Source organism: Macaca mulatta, chromosome 14 (assembly GCF_049350105.2).
Source record: "Macaca mulatta isolate MMU2019108-1 chromosome 14, T2T-MMU8v2.0, whole genome shotgun sequence".
NCBI lineage: Eukaryota > Metazoa > Chordata > Mammalia > Primates > Cercopithecidae > Macaca > Macaca mulatta.
In genome coordinates, this window is record NC_133419.1 from 45,376,770 (window position 1) to 45,393,919 (window position 17,150).

A 17,150-nucleotide genomic window follows, 5' to 3' on the forward strand; every position below is an offset into this window, starting at 1 on the left:
GCGCCCTATCAAGGGGAAGGGGCAGAGCAGATGGAGATGCAGTGGGAATTCAGCCACCACCTATTTTCTGCCACTTGAACAAGCCTCTCCAACTCTGGATGCTAATCTCTAACCAGCATCCAGTCTCCTGGCCCGTTTCCCTTTGTTCTGCCTTCTTCCCATCACTCCACCGCAGTGAGATCTTTGGATCTAACACACCAAGCAAGGGAGTAAGTGAGCAAGGGTGGCTGCTGGTTCTACTCAAATCAGGGAGAGCCAGGAGCAGAGGGGAAGCACATCCTCAAATGATACTTCCCCCAAATGTGGAGAGCCAATGGTGCCTGCTCCGATCCCAGCATTATTTATACACCACTGCTTTGCTCCCCTTGTGGGATTTTGTTCTGACAAGGGATATAATTAGCCAGCTTTCTTTGGAAGAGCCCTGACCTGCTGGCCATGAAACCCAGAAGGGGACAGAAGTGTGACGTTAATGATCTCCTGCAGCTAAAAGGCATAAAGCTGACCAGAATGCTTTGGAGGCCTCCTGGGGTTTGAGGCTAGTTGGAGGATGTCAGCACAGTAAATGGGGAAGGGAGGTCAGAAGCGCTTTCAGGGTGGGTATACTAAGATACCAGTCCCGTATTTGCAATGCTTAACTACCGAGAGTAGGCAAGATAGGAAATTAAAATGAACACCTGGCAAGAATCTGCCTAACGTCTGTCATCCAAGAATGGAACAAATGCCTTCCTCCATAGAATACAATGGCTGAATGGGATAAAAGCTAAAAACAGATAGGCAGCCCAAGTTCAACTGCCTCCCCCACACCACCCCAACGCCTTCTCCCCTTATGAATTCCACTTGTCCATTACAGACACCTTATGAGTTCTTTCATTTGTTTTTTTCTAGCTAAGTATTAGTCATCAGAGATATGAGGAGGACAAGCACACACTTCCTGACTATGAGAAGCTCATCATTCAGCTGTGGCAAGGGACAGAGAGAGGGGAGTTCCTACATGTGGGCCCAGGGCAGGAGCTCACTCAAAGCTTGAAGAGCGAATGAGTGAGCCAAGGAACCAGCCAAGGAACACAGGCTTTTCAGGCCACAACAGACATTAACAAAATTATCTTATCTGATCTCAGCCTCTATTTAATCAGAAAGGGTTAAGTACCAAGTACTCTTATACCTTTATCTCAGTCTCACAGAAATTAAAGTTGCCCATTCTTTGTCCCAACTACCGCAGGTCAGTTTCCTTCCTCTAAACACTTTCAGCACATTAATCCAACCAGAATTTACTCCATGCTTGCTGTCTGCCAGGCACCACGGAGGGTCAGAGAATCTGGGGGTAAGACTGATTTCCCACCCATCGTGGAGCTTACGATTCAGTTAAACGCAGCAGAGATTGAATAAATAAATACCAACAAGGGTGTAATTGTAGATTACGAAGACTATTATAAGGAAAAGGACAAAGAGTCTGAGAAAGAAATATAGATGTTGACCTAATTTAGATGACAATGAGGTGGGCAGGCGACAGTGATCAGCTCAAAAAGAAGTACCCTAAAGAAAGAGAAGAAACTTACTTAGTAAAAGAAGGGTTTGGGGCAGAGCATACCAGGGAGAGGGAACCACATGTGTAAAGGCCCTGAGGCAGAAAATAACTTGGCTTTGGAACATTCACTTCACAAATATTTATTGGGTGCCACTACATGCCAGGAAAGCTGATTCGCACTAGGAATACTGCAATGAGTAAGTATAAATCATTAACCTCATGGAGCTTACATTCAAGTACATTTTAACATATTCTAATATGCTCTAAGAGTTACTGAAAATTTAGCACATGCCACATCCTGGGTTACTGCATTATTTATTCTTTTAATGTTCCTATACTTATTTCCCCCCCAATCAAATTGTAATGGTGCTAATACTAGTAGCATTAACAACTACAATTTATTAAGTACTTACTATGTCCCAGGCACTAAGCTAAAGTGCTTGATATGTATCATTAAATTTAATCCTTATCAAAAACCTATGAGGAAATTACAGCTAATAGTCTCAATTTCACATGACAAAACTGAGGCACAGAGTGAAAAGAAAATTTCCCAAGATCACACAGTGAGGAAGTAGAGATGCAGGGATTTCAGGGAGTCTAACTGCAAAGCTCACATTTTAACCACCATGCCACACTGCCCTCCCTGAGGATAAGTCCAGGTATACGATACATTTGTGTATACTCAGTAGCACCTAATATCTATACCCAGAAGATTCTCCTTCCATACGGGCAGACTCCCCAACCCCAGAGCTTCTAGAGCAGCTCTAGCCTAGTCTCTGGGTGGGACCCATACAACTCCAATTCCATCAGTGGCAGGGACAGCGCACATGCCCCTGGCCTGGGAATGTGGCTTGACTTTCTCTCTCTGGAAAGAACAATCATCCAGTCATCACATCCCCCTAGCTAGGTCCAGGGTGGTCACCTTCCCAGCTCCACTCTGAATCCTTCATGATCTATGTGCCAGACTATAAGGTGGCACCCCTTAGGATTGAAAATGAGGAAGTCGCAGCCTCTCTGTTCCCAGAGCTCACAACAGCGGGGCCAGCCAGCAGGACATCCACATTGGGATGTACGAAGAGTTCTATCCTGCCTTCCCCTCCGTGCCTCTGCCAGTTGTTCCCATCTCAATGGACCTCCTTTCTGAAGGGTTATCTTCTGCCTGTTCTTGGAAGTCGATATAGTCATTTGATATCCATGTGGGAAGGTGAGGAAAGAAGCCATGCACAAAGAACTTCAGAAGTGAGGCCGATCTTCTGAGAGCAAGAGGTGAGGCCTGAGGAGCATGATGTGGGGGAAGAGTGTGGGCTTTGGGTCTGACAGATCTGGGTTCAAGTGCTGGGTGCTGCCACTCATTTGCTGTGCATGACCTTGGAGGACATTGCCTCACTTATCTGAACTTATTACCTCATGTATAAAACACGGATGATAATAAATAGGTCTCTTACAGCATTGATGGTGGACTCAATGAACTCAGTGTGGGAGGACTCAATAAACAGTGGTTCTTTTCATTACCAACTTTCCTGCCTCTGAAAATCCCCAGCACTCTGTTGTCTATCTTCATCATTTATCCCGCTTTTGTCTAGAATTAGGGAGAACAGGTACTTGTCTCTTCTGCTACTCGGCCACAGGCCTTTGGAAGGCAGGGATATTCCCTCCCTGTGCCGTATCCCCTGCAGATCTAGATGCTGAGCTGGCTCAAGTTTGAGCCTCAGTGACCATACAGATAATTATCAGCATCAACACCATCGCCTGCCAGTCATCCTGCCAGGCACTGTGTCCCTCCCCATACATCCTGAACTCATCTTATCCTCTCAGGCTCTGTTATTATCCACATTTTACACATCAGGAAAATACAGGGCTGAAGAGGAAAAGTAACTTACCCAGCGGGTGAGCAGAAAGGGGCACCCCTCCTTACCCCCAGCCAAACCCCATCCCTACATCCATGCTAATATCTAGAGAGCTCTAGGGTCATTCAAGGCCACACAAGACAGGAATCTTTGCCACATAATTCAGAATTTTATTTCCCTGAGTAGCAAAAAATAAACTGACATGGAATTATCTTTTTCCTCCCCATATGTTATTAAAGATTTCACAGGCATTGAAAATGAGAGAAAATCTTGATGTGTGCATCTTTGCTCCTCAGCACCTGGGACGGTGACTTCCACAGAACTGAGAGAAAATACTGAATGCACAGATGAATATGTGAGGGAGTCGCCTGTGTTTGTTAAAACCCTTTGCCACCAACATCTGTCCTCAAAATAAAATACTGCCAAATAAGATGAGTTGCTTTGAGACCACAAACAAAATACATTAAGAACATAGTCAACCTTTAGTTACTGACATGAATGGAGTCTGGAGGCAGAGGAACAGCAACCCAGGTGGCAGGGGCTGCGAAGGGAGGAAGGGAAGGAGAGGAGGGAGGAAGGGAAGGAGAGGAGGGGGGAAGGGAGGGAGAGATAAGAGAAATGGAGGGAAGGAGGAAGGAAAGAAAGTAACTTCTGAGCAACCATCCAGTCTCAGGCACCTAGAGAAGCATGTGCTGATAAAGCATTTCCCTGTTATTTTCACGCTCACCCTCGGAGATGCATCTAATTAGCACCATGTTATGGATGAGGAGGCAGAGGCTTGGAGAGAGTGATTAGTTCATCCAAGGATGTCAAAGAGTGAGGATACAACTCAAGATCATCTGGCTTCCAAGTCTGCACCTACTCCCTGACACTGCAATCGGCTTGGCCAACCAGACTCACCAGCTCTCCTGGAGGATTTGCTCAAGAGGCTCTTGGGCCTGAAGCAGGGGATTCTCTGCCTGGCCCCGAGGAAACAGTGGGCACAGGAGCTGATGCTGGACAGCTGGGCACCTGGGCACCTGTGCTCTGTAGGAGGCATTCTCCATTGCTCCTCAATGTCCCCAGTGATAGCGGAGTCCCTCACAGACAAAGGGAATCTCCATTCCCAATGATCCGTCTCCTCTTCTTTCAATCAGCTACATGAGGCTGTTTCTTAGGTTTTCCAGACAATAACTTCTCTGTTCCTGGGATGCTTTAGTTATTTCTCAGAGGCTTTTCAAACAGCAAAAACCTAGGCAGGCAACCTGTCCTCAATTTGCTGGACACACTGAGCCACTTCTCCCTGCCTCCCCATGTCTTGCCTGGCAGACTGTGTGCTGCCCCCGTTCCAGGGTAAACCAATATGTGACAGGAACCCAAATGAGGCAGAGCACAGAAGGCGCAGCTCTTGGGAAGGGTGCAACACACATCTTCCCATTGCCTGATGCTGCTCAGACAGGAGTAATGGCCCTTAGCATTCCTCAGTGTGATATGAGGGAGGAGGGTGGGAGCCTGTGAATTATGCTGATTCAAATATTTTGAGATGCTCCCTGGACAGGAACAAAGGGAATGTCACTAAAAATCCATTTAAAGAAACCATTGCATTAGAAATCTTAGTAACTATTGGTGTAATCTGTATTTAGTTTACTCTAAGACCTACTTTTTTTAGTTTTCATTTCAATATTTTAAACTCAGGTAGTTTTATAGGAAAAACAAACCTACCCAATGAATAGTAAACCATTTACATCCCTTAAAATAACTTCTGATCTTGATCAAAAGGCATGTTTGTGCAGAATCCTGCAACCTTTTCTGATGTGACATTTACAAGATGAAAGCAAAAAGCTGGTCTAAAGAGCTGAGGCCTTGGCATTAGCCAAATTCAACTGTATCAGCTAGGAAATCATGTACAAATCCGAGGTGTTTATCAGTGTGGAAGCAGAGATTTCAACTCCAGCTTTGCAGGAAGGGAACAAAGACAAGGACATTCTTCCAATACAGTGTTTTACTGGCTCCAGCTGCATCTCAGGAGCAAGCCTCTCCTACCTTGTAAGTCAAAAAGGGAACCTCACAGATCTCTCTCTCTCTAATAAATAGCCTGCCTCCTGAATACATAGATGCAGGTGAGCAATTCCTTGGTTCCCTCCTTAGTATCTAAGGACAGTCTGGTTGTTCTTATCTTGAATATACAATGAGCCTCAGGAAAAAAAAAATTAGTGTTCACAAGAAAAGGAAAACTGGTGTCTATTGTAAACAATTGGCGTATGGTAGGTGGCAGGAACATAGCCTGGCTTGGCACTTCTGACTTGCATCTAATCACTGATCAAACAGTGATCGGTTTGGGAAGTGTGGCTTAGGTTTTGTTTGTTTACTTTTCGTACAGTAAAGTACACAAATCTTAAATACATAGCTTGAATACATTTTAGAAAATTAACATACTTACATAACCACTGCTCAGATTAAGATACAGAGCATTACTCATGACCCCCTTTCTAGTCATATGGGGAGTTTTTGTTTCTCAAAACAACCACCACGACCCACCATCACTAGGTTGGGTTTCTGAACAATAATCAGAAAGTCTGGCTCAAAAGAAGAATGCAAGAAGTAACTGGGAATCCCAGGGGCAACACCGAATGTATTTCATCAGGCAGTAAACATTTCCATTTCTGTGGGACAGAATTACTCCCCCACTCTGATACATCCTTTTTTTTAGCCCTGTTGTCAAAGAGACACCTTTAAAAGAAAATCGATTTCCAAATCAGCTCCTATCTGTACAAAGTAAAGCACAGTTGAGAAAGGAAGAGGCTATGAAAGGGAGTGAAAGTCGGGGCAGTGCTAGTTTTGCCCCCCGCAAGGTTGCTCTGAGACTTTGTCCCAAACAGATTTTCCCAAGGGTTCGCCAAAGATGGGGGAGGGGTACCTACAAGTGGGAGGGATCAATCATGAAAAAAATTCCAGCCTACTACGCCACTGCCACCACAGCTGGCCAGTCCTCTTGCTGGTCAGTCCCAAACTGGGGACAAGCTGTGAGGATGGCACTTTAGTTTTTCACTAGTAAAATGGGCCTTTCAGAACCACCTCTTGCCAATCATGAAGGAATGGTCTGAGGGTCAGTGAACACGTCCACATGAAACTATACCACATTTGAAATGTGAAATCTGAAGGCTTAAAGTAGGAATGGAAAACTCCAGTGCCTTGGGGTCAGGCAGGTAATTTAAGGATTACAGCTGGCGAGCAGGTAGCAGCTGTGCACACTGGAGCAGCAGTGGCTGGTCTAAGGGGGTTGGATACTGGGACATCTGTTGATTGCCACCACATGGAGAATGTAGGCTCAAGGAAGCAATATCGTTTTTCTCAAGAGCAACCAGAAGGACATTTTCATGTGAAATAATGTAATTCTAAAAATTTGAAAGGAAATCTAGTTTAAAAGAAGGGTAATACTGTGGGCCAAATAAAACACGTCAGCAGGGGAATGTAACCCAGAGACTGAGAGTTCTCAACCACAGGTCAGGATATCCTGGCCTTCCGGTCCGGGGTTCTCAATCTTCATTTCCACCCCATCCTCCTAGAGGGATGAGACGTGCCCCCGGATAGCAGTGGCTCGCTGCGGCAAATAAGAGACACACACTCCGGGCCGAAAACTGCTAAAGTCCAACATCCTTTTCTGTTGTTTTTAAACAAATTATGAGACCAAGGTCCAGGGAGGAAGAGTGATTTCACAAGCCCACACAGTGAGGGTGGTGAAGGCTCCCTGCTCCCGTGTCCACCATCCCCTGCCTGACCCCTCCCTTGTGGACAGAGGTCAGGGTCAGGAGGTGAGAGCAGAGGCAGCAGGAGGCTGGGCCTCATCTCATCAACTTGGAGATTCTGCTTGCCCCAGATGGCCCTCTTATCCCACAAGCCCGAGGTTCCCTGCTGCCAGGGGCTGCTGGAGGAGCCTGGGAGGGCCTATGTTCCTCACCTGCACATCCAGGTTTTTTCGAGAGGAGGCAGGTGTGTTGGCATAAGAGCTGATGGAGGAGCTGGTGTTGATGTCATCAGTGCTGAGGTTGTCTATGGTGTCGCTGATGCCACTGCTGACGGAGCTGCTGTCGTCCCAGCTGCCAAGACAAACACACATCCTGAGCACCAAAACCTCAGGCTGTTCCAGTTCAGGCTGATGACAGACAAACACACACTATCCCCGAAAAGATCCAATCTTTGCCACGAAGCCCTGGACAAAGCTCTTTTGCCTCAGATGTGACTCATCTCCATGTCAGTTGTTGCTGTCTGGGATTGGAAGCTGGGTGAAGAGGCTGACAGGTACCTTCCGCAAACTAAGTGCTTCCATAGCAGAGATGGCTACAGACACTACCCATGTCCTACCCCATCCTCAACTTCATCCTGGGAACTTTATGGAAACCAATTTGTTCCTTCCCAGGCCTAGTGGCAGAGTAGGGGCAGTGAGTCTGGAGACTAGAGCTAAAAGCATGCAGGGAAGAACTCCGGAGCAGGCACCTGTCGGGGTCAGAGGGCAGAGCTGCTGTATGACTTCTGCAGACTTCACTCCCAGAATGAAACGCCGAGGGAGGGAGAGTGGCAACAGTCAGGAGAAACCTGTCAACTTGGTTAGCAGCTCTAACTCTAATAATATCCCCAAAGACATCTAAAATAGATGTTCTTCATTTCCCAACCCTCCAACCGAATGAGGTCAGTCCCAAGCTGCCTAAGTCCAATCTCCTAGCAATGGTTCTTTCTTTCTTTTTTCTTCTTTACCATCTTCCCACCTGCCAATACCACCACCACGTTTAATCTAGCACCCGGTCCTATCACCTTGCTTCCAAAACGTATCCAAACGTGCAGTTCTCTGCCCCCACTGCCACCCTGTAGTTCATGGTGCTGTCGACGGTGCCTGGGTTACTGCTAAAAAGCCAGGTGGTCTCTGTGGTCTGCTTCTGCTCCCTAATTGTCCATCCCCCCGCAGCAGTCAGAATATCCTGTCACTCTACTGCTTAATACCCGTGAGTTGCTTCTCAGATAATTAAGAGTCCAAACTCTCTATATGGCCTCTCAAGACCCTCTGAGCTTGCCTCCTACCCCAGTCCTGTTTTGTACCCCTCTCCACTGCGATTGGCTCTGATCACATGCACTTCTGTTCCTTTCAAGCCAAGGCTGCTCTCTTCGAGGCTTTGTGCTGCTTGTCCCTCTTTCTGAATGCTTGTCCCTGCCTCCTCTCATCTTTCAGATCTCAGCTGAAGTATTACCTTCTCAGAACATCAAGCCTGTCACACTCTGTCATGTCACCCTGTGGCATTTACTCATTTGTTTGCTATCGGGTAGCAGATACGTAGCAAGTGGTCAATAAATACTTGCTAATCGAGGGCTGGGCATGGTGGCTCACACCTGTAATCCCAGCACTTTGGGAGGCCAAGGTGGGTGGATCACCTGAGGTCAGGAGTTCGAGACCAGCCTGGCCAACATGGGGAAACACCATCTCTACTAAAAGTACAACAAAATTAGCCAGGTATGGTGGCACATGTCTATAATCCCAGCTACTTGGGAAGCTGAGGCAGGATGATTGCTTGAACCTGGAAGGCAGAGATTGCAGTGAGCTGAGATCATACCACTGCACTCCAGCCTGGGCAACAGAGTAAGACTCTGTCTCAAAACAACGACAACAACAACAACAACAAAACTTGCTGATCAAAACTCATAGAAGTGAGAAGTCGAGTAGACAATAAAGCAAGCTTCCAAGATCAGTGTGACACTACTCTAATTGACCTATAGGGGGAAAGGGTAAGTATTATTGTTTTTCTATTGCACAGGTAGAGAAAGTGAGGCTTAGAAAAAAATAGATACCCTGTACAAGGTCAGAGGGCTAGGAAGAGGCAGAGTGGATCCTGATCCAGCCATTCTGATTCCAGAACCAACTACCCTCTTTACTGTGACTGCAGACAGTTTTGTATTATGTCAATTCTCAGCACACACCAGATGTGACACAGCCCACTTTCTCAGGAGGAAGCCAGGCTTGGGAGGCCAGGCAGCCTGGTTCAAGGCCACTCAGCAGGAGTGGCAGGTCTGATACCAAACCATTGACTTAACCTCATTATTCTAGCACTCAGTCTTCCACTGTCTTGCTGAAAGCCCTACAAAGTGGCAGCGTGGAACCTGGGAAATGCTGAGTGGCTGAGATTTGAAAGCCAAGAGCACATCTGCCACACACACACATAACCCCAAAGTTCTAGCTCATTCCAGCAGCTTGGAAGATACCTGCCTGTACATCCTGAGCTCTGCTGATCAGGCAGGAAGACAAAGGCTTATTAAAAACCTGTTTTCATCACCTTCTCCTTCAACACTATTTGGCTTCCAAAACCCAATCTGGAACATTGCATAGAAATGTGGGGGAATGTGAGGGTGGTCCCAAGGAGGGAAGATGAGGCAGGGAGAACGAGGGCTCAAAAGGGGCTTATTGTGGATGAATCCACAAGGGTCCAGCAGCTCTGGAACTCTGCACACTTCACTCCTGTAATTCTACTTCTTGTGCCCAGCCCTCCATCCTGTTCCAAATTCTTTCTTTAAGGTTTTCTCCAAATACTCCAGCCCACCCACATCATCTCCTACTTTGAATTCCTACATAGTGTCACACATTTGTATTTGCTTCTATACATTCTTAGGCAGTTTTCTAGCTATTCTCTATACCAAGGGTTGTCCTATCTTCCAAATATATGCAGGGGCCTGCTTAGCGATAACAACTAAGTGCTTATCATGGATCAGGCATTGTGCTGGGTACTTTAAATCTATTGTTATAGATTTCTCCAGTCCTCATATCATACCTGCAAGGTAGGTATCATCCTGTCCATTTTACAAATGAAGGAAGAGAGGCAGAAAGAGTAAGTACACTGACCGATGCCATTCGGTGTTGGAACTGGGTTTAAAAAGCAAAATATCTAATTGCAGAATATGCGCTCCTTCTAGTCTTGTCATGCTGCCTTCTGTAGCAACAACGGCTGTTCACTGAGCCTGTGCCACATGCCAAACTATTCAACATTTGCGCATACTCTCATAGTCACTCTTAGGGTGTTTCACAATGAAGAAACCGAGGCCGTGAGGACTGATGGGCAATGTGGCAGCAATGTCAAGTTCATTCAGTGGGCCACGTCCCTTCCATCTCCAGAGACATACTCCATGCTCCTTAAATACCTCCTGATGAACTCAACGTGCAGAGGCGAGACAGAACAAGTTTCTGGTGCAAACTTGCCACCAGTAGAGGATTCTAAGCCTGGCTCCCTGCCCACTGATTCTTTGCAGGGTCACAGCTTCCGTGCCTGCTTCGCCTAGGCTGGTAACCACAGGAGGATCTGATGGGGCAAGCGTGGCATCACAGATGGAAAAGGACTCAAATTTGTTCTAGTGATTAAATGGGTCTTTTCTTGCACCTGCTCTTTGGGGTTAGGAATTTAATGTATCTAAAATTTCTCATAATTTGATGAAGAAGAAAGGGGAATGGTGGGAGAGGACCGTGGCTGGCAGGGAGGAAGGAGAGCAGTTGTAACAGATGCTCGTGAATCCAAGTCCTAGATTTTGTGCTTTGAAATTGTAACCGTTCTTCCCCTGTGTCCTTTCAACACCAAGATAATATTCCAGAGGGGCATGTGGCCCTTGATACACAGGATTCTTCCCATGTCAGTGCCTGGAGGACTGTTGGGCTTACCCTGAGTTCACAGGAAGCCTTTGTAACTGAGCCACCCAGAAGAGGGGAAGCCAGGGATCTAATCCATGGGTGAGAGTGGGAGTCACTTATGATGCGGATGAAGGGAGTGACGCGAGGGAAGGCCATGATGAGCAAGGGCAGCGTCGATATTTGCCAGAGCTGTCTGTGGTCAGAAACCGAAGCTGCCCCTGCAGCTGGAAAACCAGCCACGTCTCCTTTGCTTTCGGATCTCTGGGATACTAGCAAGTTCATCTTGACATAAAGTCGCTTAGTTCTAACTTGTCCTTTTCCCATTTGGGGTACAAACGATCATGAGCCACCAAGATTAGGCCAGTGAGTTTGCAGATGTATTCTGAGGGAAACCAGTTCCACCAGATGCTCTGTGATAAGAATGTTGCCCTAAGAAGGGAATGTGGAATCTCCTGCTTTCCTGGAGATTCACACTGTAAACAGTACCTCAGCATTTTAACAGCTGTGAAGTCCAGTAAAGATCACTATAACTTTGCCTAAAGGAGCATTCCCCAAACTTATATGACTACACAGGAAACGCTGAGAAGAATGAAGCACACATACAAAAAAAGCAAAAATGAAGAAAAATGCAATACAGCCTAGAGCTGCCACTGGCTACTTGATTCTCACTTGCCTGAGAAGGAAGCCGGCACAGAGGGAAGCAGAGCTGAGAGGGATGGAAGTGTGCCTTTGACATTGCTTGAGCGCCCTTATCCAGCCGTACTGAAAGCCAGAAGCACCCCTGGGAGAGCCAGCCATGAGAAATAGTAAATTCCTTTCTTTTGCTTTTTGTCACTTGGCATACTCATGCTAACTAATGGGGAAGCGTAATTTGTTTGTAAAATAACTCCAGACATGTGGCTGAGAGTCAGACGGGAAAAATGTGGAAAGCATGCAGAATTCACTCAGGCAGTAAGGACACTGGTTGAATCTAATCAAGTGGCAAAGGAAATTAGGTACAACCTGGGATGAGGCACAAAAGTCCACTGACCCAAATCGGGCAATAAATGTTGAAAGCAGTTACAAAAACTGATTAAGATAGCAACTTGAAAGGAACCTAGAGAATTCATGTTTACTATGTGGTGAAATGAAATTCCAGAGAGGTGGCTTGGGGACCCCGATCACACAGCAGAAAGAACTACAGTGTACTCAACTATGATTCTGGAACCATCATTCCTGGAGGAGGATTTGACCATTCCTGTGTCCTGGTCCTGAAGCTGATGGAGAAAAACCATATGATGGCGCTGAGCCCACCTGAGATGATAAACCAACTACCCTCATTTCATATTGTGTGATTTTAAATCTGGGAAACATTTAAAAAGATGAAAAAGAATGATGAAGTGAATCTTAATATTAAGATTAAGGCTTTGTGATCATTGGGTTAATCTGTATGTATTTTTAACATGTAAAAGAATACACAGCATATAACAGGATCTGACAAAACAGTCTTGTGATTTCAATTTTAAATGACTATTGATTTTTTACTTGAGACTTTTAAGCTGAAATGTTTAAGAATTGGATTAAGGTTGTAAAAAGAATTGAAATGTTTATGATAATAATTTATGACATTTATAACTTTAATTTATTTGATTTGCAAGAGTTGCTTAAGTGCTTAGAAAGATTTTGCTTGTTTGGTTGGTAAATCTACCCTGTCAGACATCTGAAGAGCTTAAGGAAACCATGTATGTTAACTTTACGAATGCAGTCTAAAATATTTACTAAAATTTAATTATCCAAGCTTTCAAACAGTACTAATTTTGCAGGTAAGTATAATCTGTTGCCTGAATTAATAAAGTACTAACTGATAACAAGTGAAAATGATCTTAATTTGTGAAAAAAATACTTGTTTTATAGATGAAATTTGTAAGAAAATCTAGATAAAAAACCTAAAACTTCAATTAAATGTTAAATCCTAGTTAACTCTAAGAAGTTATTTTTTGGGCACAAAAGCACTCTTAAAAATAAGATATTTTAAAAAGTATTAAAGCAGATTTCATTTTTTGAATGAATCAATGATTTTTATATGAATGACTAGAAGAATAAATGAACCTAAGGTGGCATCTTCTCTCCTCACCAGTTTTTGCCACTCCAGTTCACCTTCACTCTACACCATAAAACTTTCAAAGCAGTTCCAACATTGCTCTGAAAATGTTGGTGGAGAGAGCGTTGTGTTTGACAACCTTGAGAAATAAGCAAAAGAACCCCAGGGCCTCCTCCTGGAAACTAACAGGAATATGGGAAACAGAGCTTGGCTGGTTTCCCTATATTTTTGGTTTTTTAATAATTTTAAGACAACCTATAACAGATATGCCTAACTTCTTTGGCTGAAACAGCTAGAGAAATGGCTAGAAGATACTTCCACTGATTCATCAGAACAATCAACACAAAAGCATTATTTCCTAGCCAGATCACAGCCATGTACCTTTTTCTCTACTAATGAAATGTCCTACATTGATCAAGTCAGAGATAAGAACGTAACTGGAGTTATAAGTGATCAGATTTTAAAATAACCTTCACCTATTTTTAGCCAATGTGTAGGTGGAAAGAATTTCATGGAACATTTTCTGTTTCTTCTCATAAACTCAACATTTTTAGACTCTTAGCCAGGGGCTTTGAATTCATTTGTTCATCTCATTCATTGAGCCACTGCCCCTGTGTGCCAGGCACTGTGCAAGGCGGTGGGGATAAAGCGATAATTCAGAGTTTTCCCTGCCTTGACCATAAACCCAGTAGACATAATAGACAACATAGCTTAGACATAAATGAAGACATAAAACAGGGAGATGAGCAAAGGGCACCAAGTGGAAACAACACTGGTTCCAAACATCATTTCTATAGCCTCCCAAATCTCCTAAAGCCACCAGCCAAGTTGGAGCACAAGGAGCTCTTCTGGCAGCATTCCAAAGCCCAGGCCCACCAACAGTTTTAGCAATGCTGCTTTCTTCAAGGCATGGACACAGCAAGGGCCAGGAGCATGGAGAGCCAGGCCTTAGCCCCAGGGTTCCACAGAACTATCACCCATGAAGGTTCAGACAAGACACATCCTCTCCAGGCCCCAGTCTTCTCTTCTTTATAATGGAGTAGCTGGACTAAGCCATCCCAAAGGTTCCTTTCCAATGGACATCCTTTACATTTATGCTCAGAGAAAAGTTGGTACAAAGGCAAGTGGGCATACTGGAGGTCTCCACACTGAATGGTCTCCCCTCGTTCAGTAAAAGCCGCCAAACAGGTAACTCCATTTTCTAATGTCTGGGCTTTTTCATTGCTGATTTCACCTCTCAGATTATTATTTTTAGCTAGCCCTGAGTAGTTAGCAGCCCTTTTTAGACAGAAGTATGTTCTCTCATTTGATAGGATCCCCATGGGAGCCTTTCAGTTTACATGTGCTACCTGCTTGGTCCTGCAATTTGAGTTTGCAAACTCTGGTATAGAGGTGTTACAACTCAACTCACAATAGAGTGTCTGCACCAGACCATGCTATTTACCCAAAGAAAGAGGACACAATCTTGCCTAATACATAAAGCCACCATTGACAGCGTTACCAAATATGCCAGGCACTGTAGTAGGCACACTATGTATATTATTCCACTCCCATTTTCCCCTGGATGGAAAGGAGTCTTAGGATGCAGAGTTCATCAGAAGGATGAGACTCAAACCACAGTAGAATGACTGCAAGCAGCCCTCCAGTTCATCGGGAAGATGGCACGGTTAGTGAGTATCTTATAGATTGCAGCACATAGCTACAGTACATACAGATCAGCTTTGAAGTCTGTTAACTAGCTTAATTAAAAAGAACCTCCATCTGCCCGCAGCCACCAAGTGTATCAAGAACAGACCCCATTTTGGCCAACATGCAGCATTTTAACCAGAATCAAGTCTCTCACCGCTTCAGCTGTTTCTCTACTACCTCTTGGAGAAATACAGATGTGAAGGGAAAAGCCTCTACAAAAGTGACCAGAAAATCCATTCAGACATGGAAGGGCCCATTAAACCAGGAGATTCAGTTTCAGTCTTAGAAGGGATGCTGACATCACTGTGTCAGGAATCCAGATGCCACTCAGAGGGCTTAAAGCACAATTTTAACAACCCCAACACAAGTGATTTGCTATGAAAAATGCAGGTGAAAGAAGCACAAATTATTTCAGCTTCACACATCTATTTTGCTCCACTGTTATGAGGAGTGACAATTCCACAGAACTGAGAAAGTAAACCAGACTTCACTGGGACCCCTGAGAAACTACATTTAATATAGACACATTTTTAATATCAAGCTCTTCCAGAGAGGTATCTAAAAGGAGCAAGAATCTGTAATGGTCCTGAATTAATGTGATATTATGTTTACAATTTCATCTCTCATGAAGCAAAAAAGCAAAATAGAATCCCAAAGTTCCAGGGATGATTAAACAGATTTTTCCACTAGGATATACACACCCTTGCTTTCAGCAAAAGACTCTGAGAGGAGGAGTTATTGAAGGATCTGGAGGGAGGATCATTACACCTTTCAAATGAACTCCCTGTGAGATAATGTTGTTTATTCAAGGGAAAGACATGCTAAATGATGCTGTAAAAAAATCAGATTGTAGATATATTTTAGTTCCTCTCTACTCACTAATAAAATCACAGCCGGTTAGCAGAGATGAGGTTCTCTAACTATGGTTCTGAAAAGCAGTCTTCACAAAGCAAGGATCCTAATCCTCCCCAAACTCCAAAGGCTGGGTCGCTTCCAGGAGGCCCTTACAGTCCTTGGAAACAGTCTGGGCCAGCCCCCGCCCCTCTGTCTGCCTCTTTCCAGGTGACTAAGCTCACACTGTGGAGCTGTGACCAGCTGCATCCAGGCCTTACCTGCTCAATTTTCCAGTTCTGCTCCAGAATCAAGGCAGAGTCCATTTACAGGGCTGGCCCATGCCCCCTGCCAGACAGCTGCATTCAGTTGCAAAAGAGTCCAGACTGGTGGAACTTGTTTTCTGGCTATTGTTCAAGGCAATTGTTCCCGTGAAACCCCAGGGCCCGAGCGGAATGAGATCCTTTGGTGTGGATGAGTGAGCAAGCCTAACTGTAGGCTTAGTAGTAACCCCTGGGGAAGAGGAAGGGTTTGGCTACCTACATTTCCCACCAAACAGGTATGTTAACTATTTCCTCCCCAGAAGGTTTGCTCGGGAGCATCACCTCCTCTAACTACTGCTGGGGCCTATTAAGAAAATCCACCTTCAAAGAATGAAGCAGGGCTCCTGCAGAGTCCTACCTTTTGTAGTCTATGTGGAAGTGATAATAATAGCCAACCTTAATGACATTCACAGTTGTGAGCCCCTGTGCTAACTGTACTACATACTTTATTTCAGTTAATCCTCCAAACTCTGATAAAAATAATCACCAACACTTATTAACGGCTTGCTATGTGTGAGGCTCTGTTGTATGTAACATGTTTCCTGCCAGGTACCATTAGATAAATATTATCACTATACCCATTTTACAGATGAGGCAATTGAGGATTGGAGAAAATAGTCCCATGGGTCATACAACTAAGAAATGTTGAGGCTGGGATTTAAATACAGATACATGAGTGTTCAATCATCCCATTTATTCATTCATTTTATACATTTTAATGAACACTCATCATGTGTTCATTAGACTATGAGGGACTTCAAAGTTTCCCACACCAAAGAAGATACAGTTACTTGAGTTAAAACTATAAGCCAGCCAGCCAGGCACAGTGGTTCATGCCTGTAATCCCAGCACTGTGGGAGGCCAAGGTGGGAGAATCATGAGGTCAGGAGATCGAGACCATCCTGGCTAACACGGTAAAACCCTGTCTCTACTAAAAATACAAAAAATTAGCCAGGCATGGTGGTAGGCGCCTGTAGTCCCAGCTACTCAGGAGGCTGAGGCAGGAGAATGGTGTGAACCCGGGAGGCGGAGCTTGCAGTGAGCCGAGATCGCACCACTGCACTCCAGCCTGGGTGACAGAGGGAGACTGTCTCAAAAAAAACAAAAAAACCCACCACTATAAGCAAGCCACCTCTCTCTGGATTCCAACTCTGGGACCAGCCTACATAGTTCGCAGTTCTGGTGCAAAATGATCAGAGCCTAAGCTTGAATTAATGCA

At 44.9% G+C, this 17,150-nt stretch overlaps 1 protein-coding gene across 8 annotated transcripts in view; it reads right to left on the reverse strand.

Annotated features, from left to right (window-relative positions):
* Positions 1-17,150, reverse strand: part of NAV2 (neuron navigator 2) — a 409,147-nt gene that overhangs the window by 79,343 nt on the left and 312,654 nt on the right. For all 8 annotated transcript variants that reach the window (XM_077964833.1, XM_077964832.1, XM_002799608.4 and 5 more), the window contains one exon: positions 7,310-7,448. In XM_077964833.1, the coding sequence (XP_077820959.1) occupies positions 7,310-7,448 (139 nt within the window). The remainder of the gene's footprint in view (positions 1-7,309; positions 7,449-17,150) is intronic.